Source organism: Corvus moneduloides, chromosome 6 (assembly GCF_009650955.1).
Source record: "Corvus moneduloides isolate bCorMon1 chromosome 6, bCorMon1.pri, whole genome shotgun sequence".
Taxonomy (NCBI): domain Eukaryota; kingdom Metazoa; phylum Chordata; class Aves; order Passeriformes; family Corvidae; genus Corvus; species Corvus moneduloides.
Window position 1 is genome coordinate 45,403,536 of NC_045481.1, and position 20,360 is coordinate 45,423,895.

The 20,360-nt window shown below is 53.1% G+C and overlaps 1 protein-coding gene and 2 long non-coding RNA genes across 9 annotated transcripts in view; 1 reads left to right on the forward strand and 2 right to left on the reverse strand.

Annotated features, from left to right (window-relative positions):
* The window catches only part of RASSF7 (Ras association domain family member 7), a 44,452-nt gene extending 31,572 nt beyond the window's left edge, over positions 1-12,880 (forward strand). For 3 of the 6 annotated variants that reach the window (XM_032111615.1, XM_032111614.1, XM_032111612.1), the window contains exons 2-5: positions 7,850-8,003; positions 8,184-9,088; positions 10,207-10,375; positions 11,023-11,844. In XM_032111615.1, the coding sequence (XP_031967506.1) occupies positions 7,901-8,003; positions 8,184-9,088; positions 10,207-10,375; positions 11,023-11,441 (1,596 nt within the window). In that variant the 5' untranslated portion in view covers positions 7,850-7,900 and the 3' untranslated portion in view covers positions 11,442-11,844. The other 3 variants (XM_032111616.1, XM_032111613.1, XM_032111617.1) reach the window with 3 other exon arrangements.
* Positions 10,254-11,023, reverse strand: LOC116445229. Its single transcript, XR_004240713.1, has 2 exons — positions 10,853-11,023; positions 10,254-10,711 (listed from the first exon to the last, which is right to left on the reverse strand). It is a non-coding gene; the product is annotated as an uncharacterized LOC116445229 (long non-coding RNA).
* A 3,875-nt stretch (positions 12,881-16,755) lies between the features above and the next one.
* On the reverse strand, positions 16,756-19,095 carry LOC116445228. 2 transcript variants are annotated; one of them, XR_004240711.1, is made up of 2 exons: positions 19,055-19,095; positions 16,756-18,855 (listed from the first exon to the last, which is right to left on the reverse strand). It is a non-coding gene; the product is annotated as an uncharacterized LOC116445228 (long non-coding RNA). The 2 variants fall into 2 exon arrangements; XR_004240712.1 differs by having other exon boundaries at positions 16,756-18,760; positions 19,055-19,093.
* Positions 19,096-20,360: the final 1,265 nt, after the last annotated feature.

The window sequence follows — 20,360 nt, forward strand, 5'->3', positions numbered from 1 at the left end:
CTCTGGGTGGGTTCAGGCAGGGATTGATAGCACCTCCACCTAATTAGTCATGTGCCAGGTAGTGTGAAAGCAGAGGCTTCTAAATTACCCAAGGGTCTTATCAAAGGTTTCAGCCAGGATTCATTCTGAGTCTCTTGTTTATTTGTCTTCGTGTCTCTGTATGTGAGAGAAAGGAGCCTATTCAGCTCTCTGAAAAGGGTTATTAAAATCCTTTTTAATCCTACAAAGTTATAAATAAATATCCATGACAGCATGCACCTGCGTATTCATCATTGCATCCTCTCTTCTGGACACCCAGCAGTGTGTCCTTGACATGTGGCTGCTTTCTGAAGCAGGGTAGGAAACTGCAAGTTATTCTGGAAATGGAGAATAAAATCTGGAAGGTTTATCCCTAGTTGTGCATTTGCTAATTTGTTAATTACCCTCTCCTGTAGGAGGAGAATTGGAGTGGAAAGAGGATTGCTGGTGGCTGACACCAGCACTTCTAAAGGAGGATGGAAGGCAGGTTGGAGGGACAATATTTGTAGGTCATTTGGCTTTTCTATGTCCCCGGTCCTACTTGCAGGAGAGCTACAGAGCCTGAATTTTCCTGTAATCCTATGGAGATTAAATTCTTGATTAATTTGACAGGAGACAGGGAGAGTGTCTGTCTCCACTTGCATTATAGGTTGCCAAGGCTCATCTCATCCTCTGGGCTGGACTGGGCGAGCATCTCAAGGAAGCTGTGCTTTGAGGGTTGTTTCTGGCTCTTCTGGAGGCATTGGGAGAAAGACCTCATTGCTTGGGTTTTCCCCATTTTGGTCTCATCCTTGAACATGCGAGGGAATGGAAATTCTCTTTCTCTTCTTTGGCTGGGGAGGAGTATTTCCAAGGCTTGAGCAGGCTCTTCCCTCTCAAGATTCCTCCTGTGTTCTGTGTGGTGACAAATATAACCTGTGTTCTGACATGGGGAATGGACTGTGTGTAATAACAGGGCAATGTTCACAACTTGCATTGTGCTTTCGCTGATGACTGAATGCTGTGGAAGATGAACACAGCAGACATTCTGGACCTGCTGGCATATGAGTGCCATGGTTGTGTTTGTGTGGATGCTTTGGCAAATACCCCTCAGAGCTTGCCTTTTAAGAGCTATATTGTGAGTCATCCCCTAAAGATGATGCACCAAATCTAGATCAGCCTAGAGCCCCAAGATACCTAGACCTAGTCTTGCCCCTGCACTGGGGGCAAAGCTAGGTCCATCCTGGGCATGGCATCAGGGTGCACACAACTGCACAAGAAAAAAAGAGCATGGCAGTGCAATAGCCTTTCGTCTTTCCCCTCTAATCTACACACTTGCTAATTTTTCTTCTCCCCCTTGTGAAGAAACTACGGATTTACTTCCAGCTGCTTTCATGAAGTCACTCTTCGCATGTGGGACTGGGGGTGACGGTAATGGTTACAGGAATAGCAGGTGCTGCCAATGGTTCCCTTGCAAACCTTTGTGTTTAGGGCAGACTTTCCTAGCCAGCCCTGCCAGCTCTTCTCCCCCCATGGACAATAACCATTAGTGCTGCAGGGGAGAAACACGATGCGGGAAGGTGTGAAAGATGATCCTTCCGCTTCCAGGCTGAAGCGCTGTAATGTGAGTGTGTGCAGTAGGTGGAGGGGTGTTTTTGCTGCTTTTAATTTATAATGAGCTTTTGGTTGGTGGCTCATCTGTGGGGTGGACTGACTAGTAATCATCCCTAAAATGTCACTGCCTGTGATTCTTGATGTTTCACATGACTCTCAATGCTGACCTGCCATGGCCACAAATCTTAATCTTAACTTGTCTAAGAGGGAGAGAAGGTTTCCCTGCTTTTTCACAGTGCTGTTTCTGAAGTTTCCATGTAGGTCTGATGCTGTAACAGGCCCAAAAGCTTGGGTTAAAAACTAGAAATCCTGACAGGTGGGGTTGGGATGGAGTGAGTGTCTTTGACATCAGTCATGATGTGAGCCTCCCTCCCCTAAATCCCTGCTGAAGGCCATCACCCTGAGGACCATCCCCATCCTGCATCACAGCCCTGGGCAGGATTTGTCCCTGACTCTTCCTGCCCTGCTCAACATTGGCCAGCCTCCTCAGGCATGTTAGCATGGGTCTGTAATTTTTGGGAGGAAGTGGAGCAGAAAATCTCTAAGCCTCTATTTTTCTCTTAATGGGGGGTTGCTGACATGGTGCTTATGGCTCTCCAGAAATCTGTCTCTTTGGGCAGTTCCTGCAAGATTGCAAGATCCTTGTGTGGGACATGTCCCCCGTGGGCTGCCAGAGGATTTTGGTGGTGGTCTGTGACTTCTGGCTCAAGTCAAGCTTTAGCTCTCGAGCATGCAAATGCCACAAGACATGGTTTTCCTTTGATCTCCTTTAGTGCAAAAAGCCCTTGAAACACGGATGTAAGTTTTGCTGATGCCAAGTGTGCATTATGTATTGTAGGATGCCCCCAGCAGAAGCTGTTTGCTATTGAAAGGCAGCAGACCCTAGGGAGTGTTTGGGCTCGGGTCCATCCATACATCCCTGGTAAAAGTGCACCATCAGGTTAAATTACTTATTTTGGTAATTGGCTAAGTTTTAGGGCTTTCTGTCAGGTGCAACATATCAGAGTAGGGAGCTGGATGGGAGATGATGGGTGAACTGAGGATATGGGGTTATTATGGCTTCCCCTAAATAAGCTGCTTGGGCGTGAATTAGAGCCCCATCCTGCTGCTTCCTTGCTCCTGGGTGCTTGTGGCTGCCTTGCGTAAGAGCTGGTGGCTTCCTTAGGCCTGGGGGCTGAGAAGCCCTTGCACACCCTCCCTGTGACAGTGGAAGAGTGAAGAGCTGCCTCTCTGGGCTGTGACCACTCTGGCAGGACTCGTTTGTCACCTCTTGAGCTTGTTTAACCCATGTCAACTCTTTGTGCAGGGATGAAGTTAACCCATTTTCTGCTCCAGTTTGGAGCTCTGTGCAAGCATCTCCTCCGCACTCTGATAGCCCCCACGGTGACGGACAGGACACTGCCCTCTTTGGTAGGCGACCGTCTGGACTGCCTTGCACCGGGCCAGGGGATGTGTTCCTTCAGGATCCTGGGGCCAGCATCCTCACGACGAGCTGGAATGGTGGAAAGGTCATGCACCAAGTGGCTGCAGGCAGGGGCTTTGCCTGGTGCTCCCAGCTGCGGTGGCAGGGAGCATCGGTGGTTGCCAGACTCTGCTGCACGGACAGCTTGTTCAGAGATGTGGATGGTCATCTCTGCCCAGCATGGGAACTTCCAGCCTGGGAAGTGCCACGGCATCAAACCTTGCTGTACCTGATCCGTGCTCAGTGTTGGCCCTGCTGGTCAACCCTGACCACAGCATCGCCTTCTGTCCTGGGATGGACATGGCATGGAAAGCCCAGCAGAGCTGCTCAATCCCTGCAACAGCTCAGCCAAGGACAGGTGATGCCACTCCAAAAGAGGGTCCCGAAGCAGGAGGATACAGTTCATGGTCTGGAGGGAAACCTGGACCATGTTCCATCCCCTCCAGCCTGCTGCAGGTGCTGTCAGGAGGCTTCAGTTATTTATGGATCTTCTCTGTGTTGGTCACCTGAGTAACAGGGAGACTTCTGCCCCACCAGAGGTTTCAGCAGATGGGCAAGTACCATCTCCCCTTTGGTGCCCAGGAGCTGGGCCTGGTACTTCAAGCAGGGAGAGACATGAGGAAGTATTAAATAGCTGCTGGATGTGTCACCGCAGCAGTTGATGCAGGGCAGTGAGTCACAGCCAGCCTGCCAGCGCCCCGGCATGGAGGATGGCAGCACAGGGCCACCCCTCCCCTCCCCTCTTGCTGCTTACTCATGCATTGGGTTGGGGCTTTTTTACTGGTGTGTCTGCACACGGCCAGGATGAGCATCCCCCTGGCACTGGGTGGGAGAAGAGCCAGAGGGTCAGGTTCGAAGTAGAAATAAAACAACTGAGAGCACCCCAGCATTTTCCTGGACTGCATCCAAAGGGATGCAAAGCTGCTGGTCCCCATGGACACCTTGGTGCTTCAAGGATGGCGGGCTCATCACAGCCTGCTCCCAAGTACAAATGCAGTTTATTAACTGTGAGACTTTGACTCTACCCTCAGTCCAAACCCTGACACGAAAGGCTGGTCTTCTGGATTCCTTTCACTTTTAATTAGGCTTTCTTGGAAGCCTTCCCTGTGGTGCTGCTTTCCTGCCACCTGGCCCTGTACCCAGCTCACTGCCAGGGGGTGGACATAGTGAGGGAGGTGAGTGAACCTGCAAAAATGGGTGAAACCTTAGTGCTGGCAGGTTGCCCATCTCAAAACCTCTATTCTGGTCTCAGATGGTCCTTTTCAGGAGCTGTGGTAGAGGTGGTTGGGGTGCTTTGGGATTTGGGCTGCAGCAGGCCTTGCTGTTGGGTGCAAAATGGGTGGATTTTTTCCAAAGCGGATTTTTTTTTTTTTTTTTTTTTAATTCTTGTGTGTGGCAAGTTGTAGTAGAAAGGCTCTTGCAAAGTGCTTGCAGTCCTTGGCTGGAAGGTGCTGTCTCAGCTTCTGAGAGACCCCATAGGATACACAGCAGGTGGCCCTACAAACCAGGGGTGGTCCTCACTTCTGTGAGAAGGGTGACTGGCCGATTTTCTTGGCTGGGTGTGTATCATTTCAGGGCCAGGGGAGGTCACCAAACCCTTATGAGTCCCAGCAGCCATCAGGATGGCAGTTTGCAGGAACAAAATGTGTATCCTCCTGCACACGCAGAAATACTCCATTTCCTCTTTCTTTAGCCTGACAGTTTCAGGGAGGCTGGGAGACAGCAGTGCCAGGAATCAAAATAAAGCTGCAAGATCTGAGATTTTTAATTTTTAAAAAAAATTTTTTTTTAGCGTCAGCATTTGAAATTCTGACTTTCAGTTAGGAAATCTGTTGAAGTCATGGTATGAATCATCCCTACCCTCAATTTTAGGACCCATCACATGGGGAAAGGGAACAGAAAATTAGTCATTTTGTTAATCTGCTTCAAATAAAAATTATTTAGAAATCTGTAGTGAGGAGGGGATAAGAATAAAATGAGCAGCTGTCATGTATCCTGGCACCCACAGCCACCTGCTGGCTTCCCTGGTGCTGTTTTGGGGCAGGGGCAGGGCCTGGCAGCTGCCTGCACTTCTGGTTCATGATCAAAGTGACCTCCTAGGGCAAATACAAACAGAGGCAGCTGGAAACCTGCCTTCTGCTGAGAAGCTGCTCTTCCCCAAGAAAAGTCATTCTTGCCCAAAAAAAAGTCCATTATTTCTCCTAGCCGGTGGTGTAATGAAGACACCCACTATTAATGCAGGGGGTCGGCAGAGAAACTCATGAATAGAGGGGTCTATTTGCAAGTGGAGCAATGAGACTCTCCCCCAGCTGCTGTGGTTTTGAGTGGTGGTAAAGAACTGAGTGGGTTACAGCAAAGGTGATGCTGGGGGCAAGGTGAATGTTTTTAGGTTTATTGCCTGGTGAGTTTTTTTGAACTAGGGTGGTGCTGAGTGCAGCCTGTGATGTCCCTCCCAAGCAGGAGCTGAGGGGTTCGAGGAGCATTGCAGGTGCCCTCAGATAAGGACGGGCCTTCATCCTGTCAGTTCCCTCGTGAGGCCAGGGATTTAGGGGAAGAGGGGCAGCCAGGCTGGTTTTGGGTGGGAGCTGATCCTGCCCAGAAGGCAGGGGGAGGGCAGGCAGAGAAAGGAGCAGCCCCCAGCCCTATTTAACAATACCCTTCAAGGGGACAGATAACATCCTGTATCTGACAGCGAGCTGGAGATGACTCCAAAGACCCCCCCAGAGGTTACAGCAAGGACTTGCAAGGATCTAAGGAAACAATAAAATCCATTGGATTTTGGGGTGCTGGAGAATGTGGTGGGGGATATGCCCTGGCTGCTTTTTGGGGGGTTTCTCTTACATGAGGAGGAAAGCTGGCTGCCTCTCTTGCAGCTTTTTGGCAGCGGTGTGCCGCATGCTGGTAAATGATTGCCTGGAACACGGGCCAAGGCGGGGCTGGAGGTTGGTGCTTGGTTTGAACCCGGACGGGTGCTCGGGACCCGTGTGCCGGCAGCCATCCTGCTCCCACAGCCCACAGCATTCAGCAGCCACTGGATTTTGCAGGCAAGGTGAGACTGTTTGGTGTGACTCAACAAGCTGGGTTATTTTTCTTATTTATTCTTAAGCTCCTGACCCCCTTACTGGGTCACAGCGCAAGAAGGCGGATTTGAGACTAGTTTGGTCCCTGGCCAAGGACGGGGGGGGGTGAAGAGGGAGTGCTCTCTGGGGTGTGTTGTGCTCCAGTTTTGGTGTTAGGGTGCTGCTGAGGGGGAGGTTGGGGGGTGGTGAACAACAGTGGCTTCAGAGTGAGTTGGGTGGTGCCGCAGTGGCACCTGGACTTTGCTCCATGCCGGTGGACACTTGCAGCCTTGAATACACAGGATGGAGGAGTGGTGCCAAAACACGGCTTTAAATTTAAATCTAGCAAATTCTAGTGGTTTGGGGCTTACAGGGAGGTGGGCCGAACCCAAGGTGTCCTTCAGCTCCACAGTTTTCCCCGGTCGCTCAGCCAAGGCAAACATGAGCTCAGCGCCGAGGTATTTGCAATGGCTCATCTGTGCCCGTGTTTTGGAGGTGGGCAGGGAGGTGGCACCAACAGGACCTGGCACCTGCGCAGAACGTCCTCACCAAGCTGTGTCTTCCTTGGTTTCTCCTTGCCTTTCTCATACCATTATTAAAATTCTTTGTCACCGGAGACAGGACCCTTCAAGCCCTCCCTTTGATTACTCAAGTAGGCAACAAAAAATAATGAAGAAGTGGAGTTTAACCTAAGGTCACACTTTCTCACGGTCTGGCTGCAAACTTGGGACATCTGGAGGAGAGGGATGATGGGGCTGCAACTAGCCAGGTGAGGTTGGGAAAGCAGTTTGTGACCCCCTGGATGGAGGGCCTGGAAATTTTGCGTATGTTACTCCATCTAGGGCTTTCAGACAAGACTGATACTGTCAGAACCAGTGTTATAGCAGGGAAAATAGGTACATCTTTTCACGGTGTTTGAAAACACTGTAAGCTCAAATATTGGAGTTCTTTACAGCTTGTGCTTAATTTTTTAAAATTTATGACAGTTGCAGTTGTTGAGCTGCTGGAAGAGCAGGAGTTGGGTGTGCCCAGGCTAACAGGTGTTACTTTAAGGTAGTAGTAGCTACTGGATTGGAGCTGAGCTGTGCCCTGGTGTTGGTCAGAGCCTGGCCTTTGTCATGGGTGTTTATGCCTGGCTCCCCCTCCCAAACCCTACCTTTAGTCATGCTTTTGTTCAGAAAGAGGCTTTATTTTAATTTCTTAATCCCTCTCTGATAAATTGAGATGGATGTAAATATGAAAAGATTAAAATGTGCACTATCTGCACCTTCCCTCTATATCATTGCAAAAGCAGGCAGCTAGCAGTTCCTCTGCCTTTTCCAATGCAGTTTAGAAAATCCCTCACTGCCACTGTCAAATTGTCAGAGAAATTGCAGTGAAAGTCCAGCAAACCCATTAAAAGTCTGTGCTCACAGCAGAAATAACCTGGGCATCTTTTGGGCACCACACAGGCATGCAAACCCCATCGTTTCCCACCACGGGAAGATTTGGACCCACTGTCCAGACATGAGGGAAGAAAAAAATATTTTCTTTGCAGATGAATATCAGTGTTTAATAACATCAGCAAAAATGCAATCTGTGCAGAGGGTGGCAGGGAACAACTTCTTGGTCTAGGATTCACCCCATGGAATGATGATTTAATGACACCGCTTTTGAAGCCTCTTGCATTCCTTGTTAGTGGCTTGGGATGGAAACCTTGTTTCTTTTCTCTGCACAGGCAGCCTGTCCTGCAATGACCCAGAGCACCTGAGGCCCAGCAGCCGTGGGGATGGAGCTGAAGGTCTGGGTGGATGGGATCCAGAGGGTCGTGTGTGGAGTCTCAGAGCAAACCACCTGCCAAGAAGTGGTCATCGCCCTGGCACGGGCCATTGGTGAGCCATCTCCATCTGCTGGGGGAACGCCCCATCTGCAGGTTCTTCCTGGGAAGAGGAGTCCTTGGGTGGGTGGAGGTCTTGCTCTGTGGTGGTGGGGATGCCTGTGGGGCAGCAGCTTCAGCACACCCCTGCTGGCCTCTGCTTTCTCGACCTGATGTGCTCACCTCCTCCCGGCAGGTCAGACGGGCCGCTATGTGCTGGTGCAGAAGCTGCGGGAGAAGGAGCGGCAGCTGCTGCCGCTGGAGTGTCCCTTGGAGTCACTGGCCAAGTGCGGGCAGTATGCCAACGACGTGCAGTTCATCCTGCGGCGGACAGGCCCCAGCATGGCCGAGCGGCCCTCCTCGGAGGGCGCTCCCCAAGCTCCCGAGAGGACGTTCATCCGGGCCAGCTTGCCCATCAAGCCCAGGCTCACCAGCATAGATGGACCCCGTTCCAGGGAGCCAAAAAAATCCATGACCTTCAGCCTGGGTCCTACAGGCTCCAGCGACCTGTTCACTGTGGGCCGATGGAGGCACCAAACACGGGATGGGATAGACTTGGAGGGTGGTGGGATTGTCCAGCCCTCCAAGGAGGAGCTTTTTAGGAGAGTGCTGCAGCAGCAGGAGCAGCTGCATTCATTGGAGGCCCATGGGGACACCCTAGAAATGGACCTACAGCTCTGGGAGCGCAGCCGGGTTGCCGGCCAGGAGAATGAGATTCTCTATCTGGAGCAACTGGTGCGGAGGAATGAGACGGAGCTGGGTGAGGAGGAGTTTTGGCAGAGTGAGCTCCGGCTGGAAAAGGAGTGCGAGCGGGAGCGGCAGGAGCGGGTTAGGAGCCTGCGGGCCAGCCTGGAGGAGTACACCCAGAGGATATATGAGCTGAGTGTCCGGACTGAAGCCCTGCAGGAGGAGATCCAATGGGAGATGGCTGAGAGGGCCAAGAGGGGGAAGGAGATCTCTGTGCCCAGTCCCATAGAGCTAGAGGACATGGCCACCAAAATGAAAAGGGACCTGGAGGCCAAGGTCAAGCAAGGCACTCAGCTGGAGAGCAACTTGGCCAGCGTGGAGAAGGCCTTGGAGGAAGCTGAAAAGAACCTGCAGGTAGATAGGACTGAGTTGAGCCACCCCATGGGGTGGCAGGACCTTCAGGGGTGGGTGGGACCAGCTTGCCAGCCGCATTAAACCAATGGGTTGAGTGGGGTTGGTTACCACACCTGTGCAGTGAACTTGGGGCTGGGTGCACAGCTCTCAGCAGCAGTAATCACTGTCAGAGGGACACCACCATTCTTGTTCCACTGGCACAGGGTCCCACACCTATCGCTCTCCGTGCAAGCTGCGTCTGGGCTAATGCTCCTGCTGACCAGTGCACCGGGAGCACAGCATCACCCTGCTCCAGCACAGACAATGGTGCTGGAGCAAGTGGTCCATGTGTGGGGTTGGTGGCATTGGCACAAGGGTCAATGTCATCTTGGATGAAGGACTCACAAAGGGGATAGCACAGGTCCCCATGGTGCCCGTGCACAAAGCCTTTTGACCATGCAGGGCTTGGGCTCATGGTGGGAGGCTGCACAGTGTGGAGATGGCAGCTCTGGGGCTGAGCCGTGGTGCCCCCCCAGCTCATGGTTGGGGGCTGTGCAGTGTGGAGATGGCAGCTCTGGGGCTGAGCCACGATGCCCCCCCAGCTCATGGTTGGGGGCTGTGCAGTGTGGAGATAGTGGCTCTGGGGATGAGCTGTGATGCCCCCCAGCTCGCCTGTTGCAGCCTCCCAGCATCGGGGGGTCAAGGGGCTGCATGACTGCCGCCGTCCACCCACCGGGTCCTTTTTAGTGGAGCAAAACAGGGAAGCTTTTATCCAGCCGGGCCTTCCCCAGGCTGCCCATGCTTTCAGCGTCTTTCCTTGAGCATCTCATTTGCGTTTGGCATCTCCCGGCACGGCGGCGGCCGCCGTTTGATGGCTGCTCGCACCCTCTTGTGGAGATGCAGCAAAGCAGGGCTGTTCCCAAACCAACGCCTTCTCGTCCCCACTGTCTGGGCACCCCCCTTCCTACGGGCCCTCGGAGAGGGGCGACCGAGCCATACTACCCCTGAGGTCCCCTCTGCTGGCTTCGGCAGGGTGAGCCCCAGCGGGGGAGCAGCCCCAGGGGATGAATGCAATCTGGCTTGGGGCATGGGGGGAACATGCGGCTTACCCTGTCCCCCCCTCGGTGTGTGTTTTGCAGGCCCAGACCCAAGAGCTGGAGGAGTTAAATAAGGAGCTGAGGCAGTGTAATTTGCAGCAGTTTATTCAGCAGACGGGGGCCACGGTGACCGTCCTGCAGGCCAGGTCCGAGGAGGACGCCCAGCCGGAGCCGAGCCCGTGCGAGCTGCCAGCCTACCGGAGAAACGGAGGTCAGCACGCTGCCGCTGGCTCGGCCGCGGGGGCTGCTCCGCGGGACCCCTGCCCGCTCCCTGCCTCCTTCTCCAAGGGGTCAGCCCCAAGGCTGACCAGTTCTCCCCTGGGCACTCAGGTTAGGCAGGTGGGGGTTTGTGTGCTGGCATGGCAGTCGCTCACCACTCCAGGGGGTTGCAGAGATTTGCCAGCCCTGGGGCTCCTTCCTCCTCCCCATTGAAGCCTGGGGGCTGCTCGTAGACATGCACAGGAGTCGGATCCTGCATTGCTGCTTTTGGGGCCGAGGTGGCTGCAGGGAGCTTTCCTTCGAGGCCTCGCTCATGTCACCACAGCGGCTGCAAGCAAAAGGCAGGTGGCTGAAGGCCAGCATCAGTCCCCAGGGGCTGTGGGCTGGTGGGGACATGCTCTGGCCGCCAAAGACCTTTCTGTATTTGGCGAGGGAAGGGTGGTGCCCAGGGCCTTGTCTGCATCCTCACAGGCATGAGAGGCGGCGGCGGGGGGTTCTCATGGAAAGGGACCTGGTCATTTCTCCTGCGGAGCACCCGGAGCGGGTGACGTGACTGCCCTGCGGCACTGCGGCGGCCGTTCCCAGCGAGCGTGGGAGGCCGAGCCCTGCCTGAGCTGGATGTTTTTCCCCATCCTGTAGGTTTTTCTCCCACCGCTGGCACCGACTCGCCTCCCCAGGTCAGCACCAAGCAGCTCCTCGGCCATCCCAGGACCCTGCCGGAGCCCCTGGTGTCCAGCCTGAACCCCGAGGGTGCGTATGTTCTCGTGGGGCCCTGGGAGCCTGAGCTGGTCTGCAGAGGATGGGTGGGAACAGGGGAGAGGCTTTTGCTGCCCAAAATGGGCTGCAGAGAGCAAGCGTGTGCTGGTGGTGGGAGGCCAGAGCTATTTATAGATGCCATTAGGAAGCGCAAAGCTCACACTCCGGCAGTTTCTGCTCTGCTGCCAGGGGCTCTCACGCTGGCAGCCCGGCTCTCTGCCCTGCCAGGAGCTGTGGAGGATGGTTCTCATCCCCTGTCCTGCCACTCTGTATCCCCTAGGGTTAAGACCTTGCTCAGTTAGGATGGGGAGAACTTGTCTCCTGTCTTTTACAGGAGCTACTTTTGCTCCATCTTAGTGACCAGTTCACCCCAAAACCCTTTCTACCTCCTGTGACTCTCTTGTCACCTTGCACCTGTTTTTTGGGTGCAGCAAAAGTGAGCTGTTGTAGGGACACCTCCCTGCCGTGGTGATGCTGCCTCCACCTTGGCATGCTACTCCCACCCACGCCACCTTTGCCTCAGCAAAGCCCTGCTGCCATCCTCCCCACAGCCCAATCCATCCACCTCCATCCTTCAGGACACTGCAGCAACTGCATTTCCATCTCCCAGTCCAGGCTTTGTGCTCGCAGACATCCTGTTTTCCACTCCCCTTTTTGCAGGTGTTCACCCACCATGGTGGGATTGCTCAGGTGGTTTTTTCTCTTGTCTTGCAGTTGTATCAACCAGGCAGAGCATCTGGAGGTAGAAGGGCCCAGGCAGTGGAGGATCAATTGCCTTCAAAGTGTAACTGTATAAATAAACCATATTATATATATATATATATATATTTTATATTTTTTTTTACTGCTTTATATTGTGAATGGATGTGGATGGCCAGACAGAATATTTTTACAGACTTTAAAGTAAAACTAGAGACTGAGGACACAAAACAACCCTCTTCCCCTGAGGATGAAAGCGACTCCCTTCTAATTTTTTTTAAGCCATTTCTATATTCAACAGAAAGCAGCAGTGCATCCATTCTGCATAGCCTTCTCAAAAGACCCATCATGCATTTGGAAAAGTCCTTGTTCCTTTGACTAGGGGAGCGAAGCTGCAGTGGAGACCTGCGTGGAGGCTCACCTGGATGGAGCAAGTTAACAGATTTTACAGCAACTCGTCACAGCAAGCGGGGCCGTGACAAACAGCCTCTTCACTGGCTGCAGGGGAGGCACAAAAGCAGCTTTAAGACAAATTTCTGGCCCCTCTTTTTTTATGTATATTATAAGAAACCTGTAGGAGAAACCCACTTTCCGTGGTGCCATGGACCACGCTTCAAGACAGCACACAGCGGGAGCTTGTTTTTCTTAAATCCATTTAATTTTTCAACTTCTTTTTAAAATAAAAAAATTGCAGAATGAGCCCTTCCCCAGGGATGATGTGAGTGGGGAACAGGAACAAAATACTCTTGGTGACATTTCCCTGATATTTTAATTTTTTTTTTTTTACTTGATGGCCAGTAGTTACCATTTTGTTCATCTGTCCCAGTGGGTTGCCTTGTATTTTAATTGCAAAGCCAAAGTGGTTTGGGGAGGGGATGAGTTCATCGGGGAGATCCCCGAGCCTGTTTTCAACGTATTGTATGCAAAAGATGTGACTTGGGCTCAGCGTTCACCATGAAACCCCGCTTCCTCTGTGCAAATGTAAATCCTGTGCGCCACAGATCCAATTTTCAATAAATCTTTGGGAAAGGATTTGAGCAAAGCGAGTGTGAGCGTGCTGTTGTGGCCAGGGTGAGCCGTCCCTGCCGGCGCCTGCTTCAGTGCCTGACGGCCACATCTGAGCGGTTTGTGCACCCCGCAGCTGCCTCTTCCATTTCCAAGCCATCTCTTTCTATTTGCCGAATGAGAGCTGTGAGTATTTTATAACCAACTGAGTCTTATGCACACAGTGCTCTTTTCTGCTTTTTTTTTCCCCCCCTCTCCTTTCTTTTTTTTTTTTTAAAATCACGAAGTGCTTTACAACCAGGGGATGCAGCTTGTCTCCGGTGAGATGTGGCCATCTCTGGGATGAAACATGGCAGCATTTTAATAATGCACAGCAGCAGCTTGGAGCATTTTAGGACAGGAGGTGAAGGGAGTGGTGCTCGGCTGCAGACAGGAGCAGGTAAGGGGAAATTTCCCGTTTGCCTCCAAGCCTCTTTGTCCGCATCTGGATAAGAGCAGCCAGGAATGTCAGCTCTTGCTGTCCGTCACCATCTCCCCTGAGATTCTGCTGGGCTCTCAGGACATCCTCCCCTCTCAAAGCTGATTTGCAAGGTGCCAGGACAGCCCAGCAGGCTGATCAAGTGATAGTAAAGGATTAAAGTTTGCTTTGTTGGGAGATCCACTGGTACCGCTGTGTCTCAGGTTATGACTGGAGAGCCGCCACAGTGGGGAGATGCAATTTCTAAGTTGCCTTTATTGAATCGGGTTTTTCGGGCGGGTTGTTTTCAAGCTCCTCCTCACCCTCCTCCTTAATTCATGTAGCTCAAGGAAAATTAGTTAAAAATGTGTTTGTTCCATGCAGCTGCATCTACTTTCTCCTGATTGCTTGCTTTTTGGGCTTCATGTGCTTATTTTGTTGGACTCTTGTTTTTAAAGATTCTGCCTTGTGAATAGTAGGGTGATGGAGATTGTAAAGAGCATTTCAGTACTGCTTATAGGGGGAAAAAGTGGGTTCAGAAAACCCACTTGCCTTGGACATGACCAGATTTCAGGCTGTTACAGGACATCGTCTGCATATCCCAAAAAACTGACCTCTGCATGTTTAAACTGGATCTTTCTTTTTTGGAGCTACGTTTGTAGCCTTGCCTTCCGCAAAACAAACAGGACTAAAGGGAAAAGGGTCATCCCTTATGGCAGTTCCAAAGGGGGAGAGAAAATTAATCCAAATCACTGACTTTGTGGGGGATTTTTTCCCCCTCTGTTACGATTATATATTATTTATTGGTTTTGCAGGTTCAGTCATGATCTCACAGGCCAAACCAGCACCAGTCTTTTCTGGAGGGAGGTGTGGGAGGGTGTGGAAAATAAGGATTTAAAATACATATATCACAGCAAATTTTGGCCCTTCAGCTGTTGCCCCTTGGCTGGCATTCGGGATTTGGAACAGTTGCGTGGGTAGGAGATAGAGTATGTAACTTGACTGTGTCCCCCACTGAAGTCTGATAACTAGGCATGGGGTTCGGGAGAGTGCTGTGACCCAGCGCCTCACTGTTTTCAGCTCAAGACTGTGGCTCTTTGCCAGTTTTTCTTCATTTTGTGTCCAACAAACCATCACCCAGCTGCTGCCTAGGCCAGCAGCATTGTGTGAGGTAATAAATTACTTTGATTAACACCTCTGTCCCTGCTGTGGTGCACGTGGGGGAGAGGTGGTAATCAAACTCATGTGTTACCTCAGGAGCTCCCCAGCGAGGGTGACCTATATTTCTCCCGGCTCGGGGGGCCCGCGCTGCCTGGGTGAGCGCACGGGTCCCCGCCTGTTATTTAACGCAGCGAGGCTCAATACCCGCTCCTGCTGCCCCGCCTTCCCGCTTTTATCTGCTCTAAAGTCTGTGTCAATAATACATTTCTGCCATTGAATATTTTATTGATGGTTTGACTTTTTTGCTGCTCGCAATTCCCATTTCAAGGCTGCGTGATTGTTCCTAATTAAAATTTTATGCCCTGGGACAAGCCTTCTTGCTACACTGGAGATGATGCTGTCCTTTTCTAGGCCACTACAGAGTGGTAGGAAGAAATTACCATTACCCATTGTTATGAGATTAAAACAAAGCAAATAAATTATTGGGTTTTTCCCTTAAAAAACAAACCAAAAGCCTTGCGTACGGCGCGTACTGGAGAGGGAACAACTGGCTCGCGGGCAAGGCAGGGATCCAAGCATGCAGGGTGGCTCGAGGATGCTGTGCCTGGCTGCGTGGGGACTCGTGTCCCCATGGCACTGTGGGCAAGTCTTCCTTCCCTGTAGTGGGCGGGAATGGACTTCAGAGCTTCTCTCCTCAGATGCTTCTCCTGGCTAGTTCCAGTGCCACCCAAAAATCACAAAGCAAGGGATATACCTGTTTTTCACGAGTGAGCAGTCCCGCTTTTTTGTTGGTTTATTTTTATAAATCTGCAGGTTCTGTCAGCACAAGGCACCATTCAGGAGAGTATTGCAGCCACCTCCAGTCTCCCTGGCGCCCTTTTCCGGGCTGCACTACCTGATTTTTTTTTTTTTTTTTTTTTTTAAATATTGTATAGGAAAAATGGCCCCCAGCTCCTTGCCCCCTCTATCCTGGACTGTCAGCTCCTCACCATTCTCATCACATGGTGGTCTGGGTGCCAGTGCTGCCCCAGGCCAGTACAGTTTCTTTAGGGCAACACTGCTGCAGACATTTGAACCATGCCCAAGTCACAGTTACGCATTTGTACGAGTTCCTGGGTGTTTGGGTTTGGATTTTTTTTTCCCCCTCAATTTAATCTAGAGTGCTAGAAGCATTTGTGCTGCCTCCCAGCCCCTGGATTTGGCAAGCAGCTTTTAAAGCACACACTTCAGCACCAGTTACATAAGGAAAGGTGTGAATGTCTGGAGGAGAAAATGCCTGTTGGATTTGCTCCCCAAGTGGTGTACAGATGCTCTGCTGCTTGCTCCTGGATGCACAGCTTCTACCAGCGTAGCTCACTGCAGATGAAGAAGAGCTGTTTGAACTGGCATGTGTGTCCATGCAGGGAGCATTGTCAGCTCTCCTATGGTGATTTTTCTTTCTCCATCTCAGAGTACAGACTGATTGTACTCTACCTTGCCCTGGAAAAAAAGAATCATAAAGCACTAGAGGAGGCTGGGAAATTTTCTTGTTTATGGATGAGCAAGTTTCTCTCCCAACGGAACCTCCTGCCAGCAGAAATCTTTCTTTTTTTTTTTTTTTTTTTTTTTTAGGATGTATTATATAAGTCCCTGCTTGCATTTAACCAACTGACTTCCTCTTAAACAATTCATGTACTGCTTCTATTCCTCATAGGGCAGCTTGCTTCTTTGGTGAGGCTCACCTGACACTGGGATGTGTTACGGACAGAACACAACAGGCACTTCTTAGCGTGGTGCTTGAAGAGTAAGGCCTGTTCTCTTCCCTCCATGGAGTGCAGAAACACAAAATCGTTGAGGAGCACAGAGAGTCCCTTCAGCTCAACAGGCCTGAAATTCAGCATCTTCCCCTCCTGTAAGGCACTCCCCTGCCTCTCACCAAAAATCTCACAGTTCTGAGCATAAGCACATGATTACTCTTCTAACCAAGCTAAGTACCATCTTACAAATCTGTTTATTAGCTACTGAAAAACATGAAACCAAGGGGCATCGCAACCCTGGTGTATTTTCTCGTGGCTCAGGAGCACCCTGGGGCTAGGCTGGGAGGGAAGGACTGATGCTAGGCTTTCTGCTTGAGGGACAACCAGGTCGCATCCTTCTGCTCTCCTTTTCAAGCCACCTTCACTGGCCACAGACACAAAGTAAGAGAGATTGGGAGGAACCAGGAGTGCAGTGCAATCAGACACATCACTGAGAAGACATGGCTTTCCTCTTCAGCTGCTCTGATGCCCTGGACTACAGTAATCAGCACCCAAACATTGGTTTTGCACATTTATTGAAGACTTCAGGTGACAGCACAGCAGGTTAGTTTAGAATCATGCCACAAGAATGTTAAAAACAGGAATTGAGCTGTATGCTCCCCCCACTTACTGGAGACACACACAAAAAAGGCAAAACCAAACAAACTTCACTTCAACCCCTTCCTTTTGCTTACTGAAGCTGAACAGGATGGTTCCATAGGTAGCAGGAAGTCTGAAGCATTCATACCATAGTGCTGCTCATGGGAACTGGGACAAGTCTTGCCAGACGACCTGCAGAGCTGCTCCTGCCAGCGGCACCTCCTGGGGTTAAGTCGCCAGCCAGCACAGTCCCAAACGCAGGGCTGTTTATTCAAAAAGAAACAAAGCACCTTCATTTTCAGACAGAGGTTTGTTACATGCATGGTCACCTATAAAATGAGGTGGTGGGGGACTGTGGCCTTCAGTTTCAGCTCTCAGACACACTTGTACACAGGTGGATTTTGCACCAGGTTTCCCTCCTTCCCTCCCTCCCTCTCTCCACGTGGCTACACTGTGCTCCTGCCTGTGAGACCAGCAGTGGGAAGATGCTGTAGGTGCAGCAAGGGAAGAAAAAAGCGATCGGGGGCTAAGACAGCTGCAAACTTGTCTGCCTCCACCCTGCCCCCCATAAAATAAAAAAAAAGGCCCACTCGATTTCTGAACAAACATGAAAGCATCTTGGGTAAATTCAGTTGTTTGAGCACCCTGGAAAGGAAACACAGAGCACAGAGGGAGCTGAGTTTTCTTGTGAGGAGCAGATGCTCCGGGACACAGAGGCAGAAATGACAGATAAGAGCATGAAGAAGAGATAGAGACAGGCAAAACTTCTCAGAGAGACACTTTACCAACACAGAGGACATTGCTCTGCCTTCCATGCCATTAACTACTTATTGACCAGAGCACTGCCAATTCCTTCAGATCAAGCCTTTACAACAGCCCAGGGCTACAGGAGCCCAGCCCCAGGAGTAGAATACCTGAGCCCTGTCGGGGAACTTCAGCAGGCTGTGGTGAATCCTAGCTGGTTATTAGGAATCTCAGCTGACAATAAAGCTGTGCTGCTCTTCAGAAAAGATACTTTTCAACTACCCAGCTTCTTCACCAGCCGAAAAATCACAAGAGATAACTTTGTAGCAGAAGCCATCTGCTTCGTCACTTCCTCCGTTTTTAGTGACAGCCACCCTGGGTGGCTGGAAAAGTCCCTGCCTGGCTCGCCTTCCTGTTCTTTAGGGCCATGAAGTCAGAGTCCCCTGCGTGACATCACAGCATATCGGGCAGGGAAGCTTTGCAAACGCCCAGCCAGGGCCGGGGCGCCAATAGAGCCCTGGCACAAGAAGAAGAAAACAGCGAGCAAAGGTGAGGGGTGGGATGGAAAAAAAAAACCAGCAACAAAAAAGGAAAGTGAGGCTCGTTTCTGCTTTTCCTTTAACAGACTAGAGAGTCACTCTTTAAATGTGACTCATCCAGGGCAATACTAGGCAGAGTTTCTTCTATTAACACACCCTTGGCAATAGCAGTTCAGTTAGTCACTGACCGGGTATCAAGACGTCACCGGCCGGGATGATGCGTCTCTTTAACTTGGTACGGAGTCCGCTAGCACTTACTTACTTTGGAGAAGAGAGAGGGGGGCACGCCATCCCTCCTGAACAACTTTACCACCAACTATTCGCACCCACATGCCGACACGGCCCGTTCCCTCCATCTCCGCTCCCGCCGCACACACCGAGCCCCTGCAGGAAGCGTTCGATCTTTTCGCGCTCCCCTGCACAAGTGCGGCCGATCCTGGGGCACTCCCGGCAGCGCATCGGGGGACCGCAGAGCCGAGGATGGGGAGCCGCTGGAGGCAGGACAGTGGCGATGAATGGGGTTGGCACGCCGGAGCCCCTCACCTGGGTGGCCGACAGGGCAGGAGGGCGTCGAGGCTTCGAGGCGCGGGTCCGGGGAGGCGAGACGGCCGCACAGTGATGTCCGAGGAGCAGGTTAGCCGCTGTCACACGCACAGTGGAGTCGCCGAGAGCACAATGTGCGTTAGTCAGTGGCTCACCTGCTCCTGGAGGGTGACGGGGGGGCGGCGGGGCCCGCCTGCAGCATAGGAGACACCGGGCAGCGCGAAGGATGGGGCGCGGGAGGGGGGAGCCACGCCGTGCCCGGGCTCCGCGGCGCGTGGGGTTGCAGCTCCGCGCTCCCACCCCCGGGACAGGCTGGCCCGTGCGGCCCCGTGCCGGCGGCGCCCCGCAGCTCCGGAGCGCGGGGGTCCCTCCCCGGCGCGGCCGCCACTCACCTGCGCTCCCGCCGCCGCCGCCGCCAACTTCTCGCTCTGCCCCGGCCCGGCCCACGCCGCGCGCCGCGGCCCCTCGCCCCGCCTCCCGCGCCGCTCCAGCCAATAGCGGCGCCGCGCGCCCGCCCGCCGGCCCCGCCCCCGCGCCGCTCCAGCCAATGGCGACGCCGCCACCGCCCGCCGACGGCCGCGGCGGGGCGGGGCCGGGCGGGCAGGCGGCCCCTCCGCCCCCCCGGCGGTGACAGCGGCGGGCGCGGCGCGTTCGCTTCTGCACGTCGCTGCTGCTGCGGGGAGGAACCATTTGTACCTGTTGAGCCGCCGCCCGCCTCCCGCTCACCCCGCCCCGCCGACTCCCGCCCTGCCCGCCCTCGCCGCCCCGCTCGGGTCGGCGGCTGCCGGCGGCGCCCCCCTGCCCTGCAGCCGCCGCCCGCGAGGAGCCCCTTCCCCACTGGCTCCCCATGGCCCCGCCACTCGTCTCCCCTTTTCCCTTCCGTCCCCTTTCCGCCCCCGCTGCAGCCCGGCCCGTGGTACGGCCCGCCGGGGCCGTGCCATCAGGGCAGTGTCGGGGCGCACGTAGGCGGTGCGGGAGGGACGGGGCGAGGGGGCGGGGGGAGAGTCGGGGTGTCCCCGGCCGTCCCCCCCCCGCCACTGCCCCCTCTCCCTTTGCTGCATCAAATGGCACGGTGTCACATTAATTTTTTGTGTATTTCCTCCCCTCGTTGTTCTCCGCTGGGTTGGGCGTGTGGCGAACCCGAGTGCCCCTAGCAGTGCCGGGGGTGGAGGTGGTCCCTCGGCTCAGGGAGTCTGCTTCCAGCAACTTCCCCCCCCCAAAAAAAACCACCAAGGGACAGGCAGTTGGAGGTTTTCTGTACATCCTCAGTATAACAGCGCTCACCTTCTCATGGGGTGAGCTCGCTCCCGCCCATCACCCTACAAGCCGCAGCCAAGCAAGCGGCTGGAATGCTGAAAATTCTAGTGCACCTCAAGGAGGATTTGCCAAGCACCAGAAACAGAGCTTTATGGATGGGCGCAACGCTGTCCCGTAGTGGGAAAAGCCTTGTTTGGAGACTCAGAGAGCCAGGCGTCGAGTCTGCAGGCTCGGGCTCCCATCTGCCCGAAGTCACACAAATGCTCTCCTCGAACAGGTCGGAAACCAGAGCGTCTCTGGAGGAGCGGGCACGTTTGTCGTGACCCCCCGCTTCATTCATACTGCTGTTGGTCATGAAAAAACACTTCGGGTGCGGATGTGGCCACTGACCAAACAGCAGCCATATGCCTCATCCCTGGCGAACTGATAATGCATGCTGTC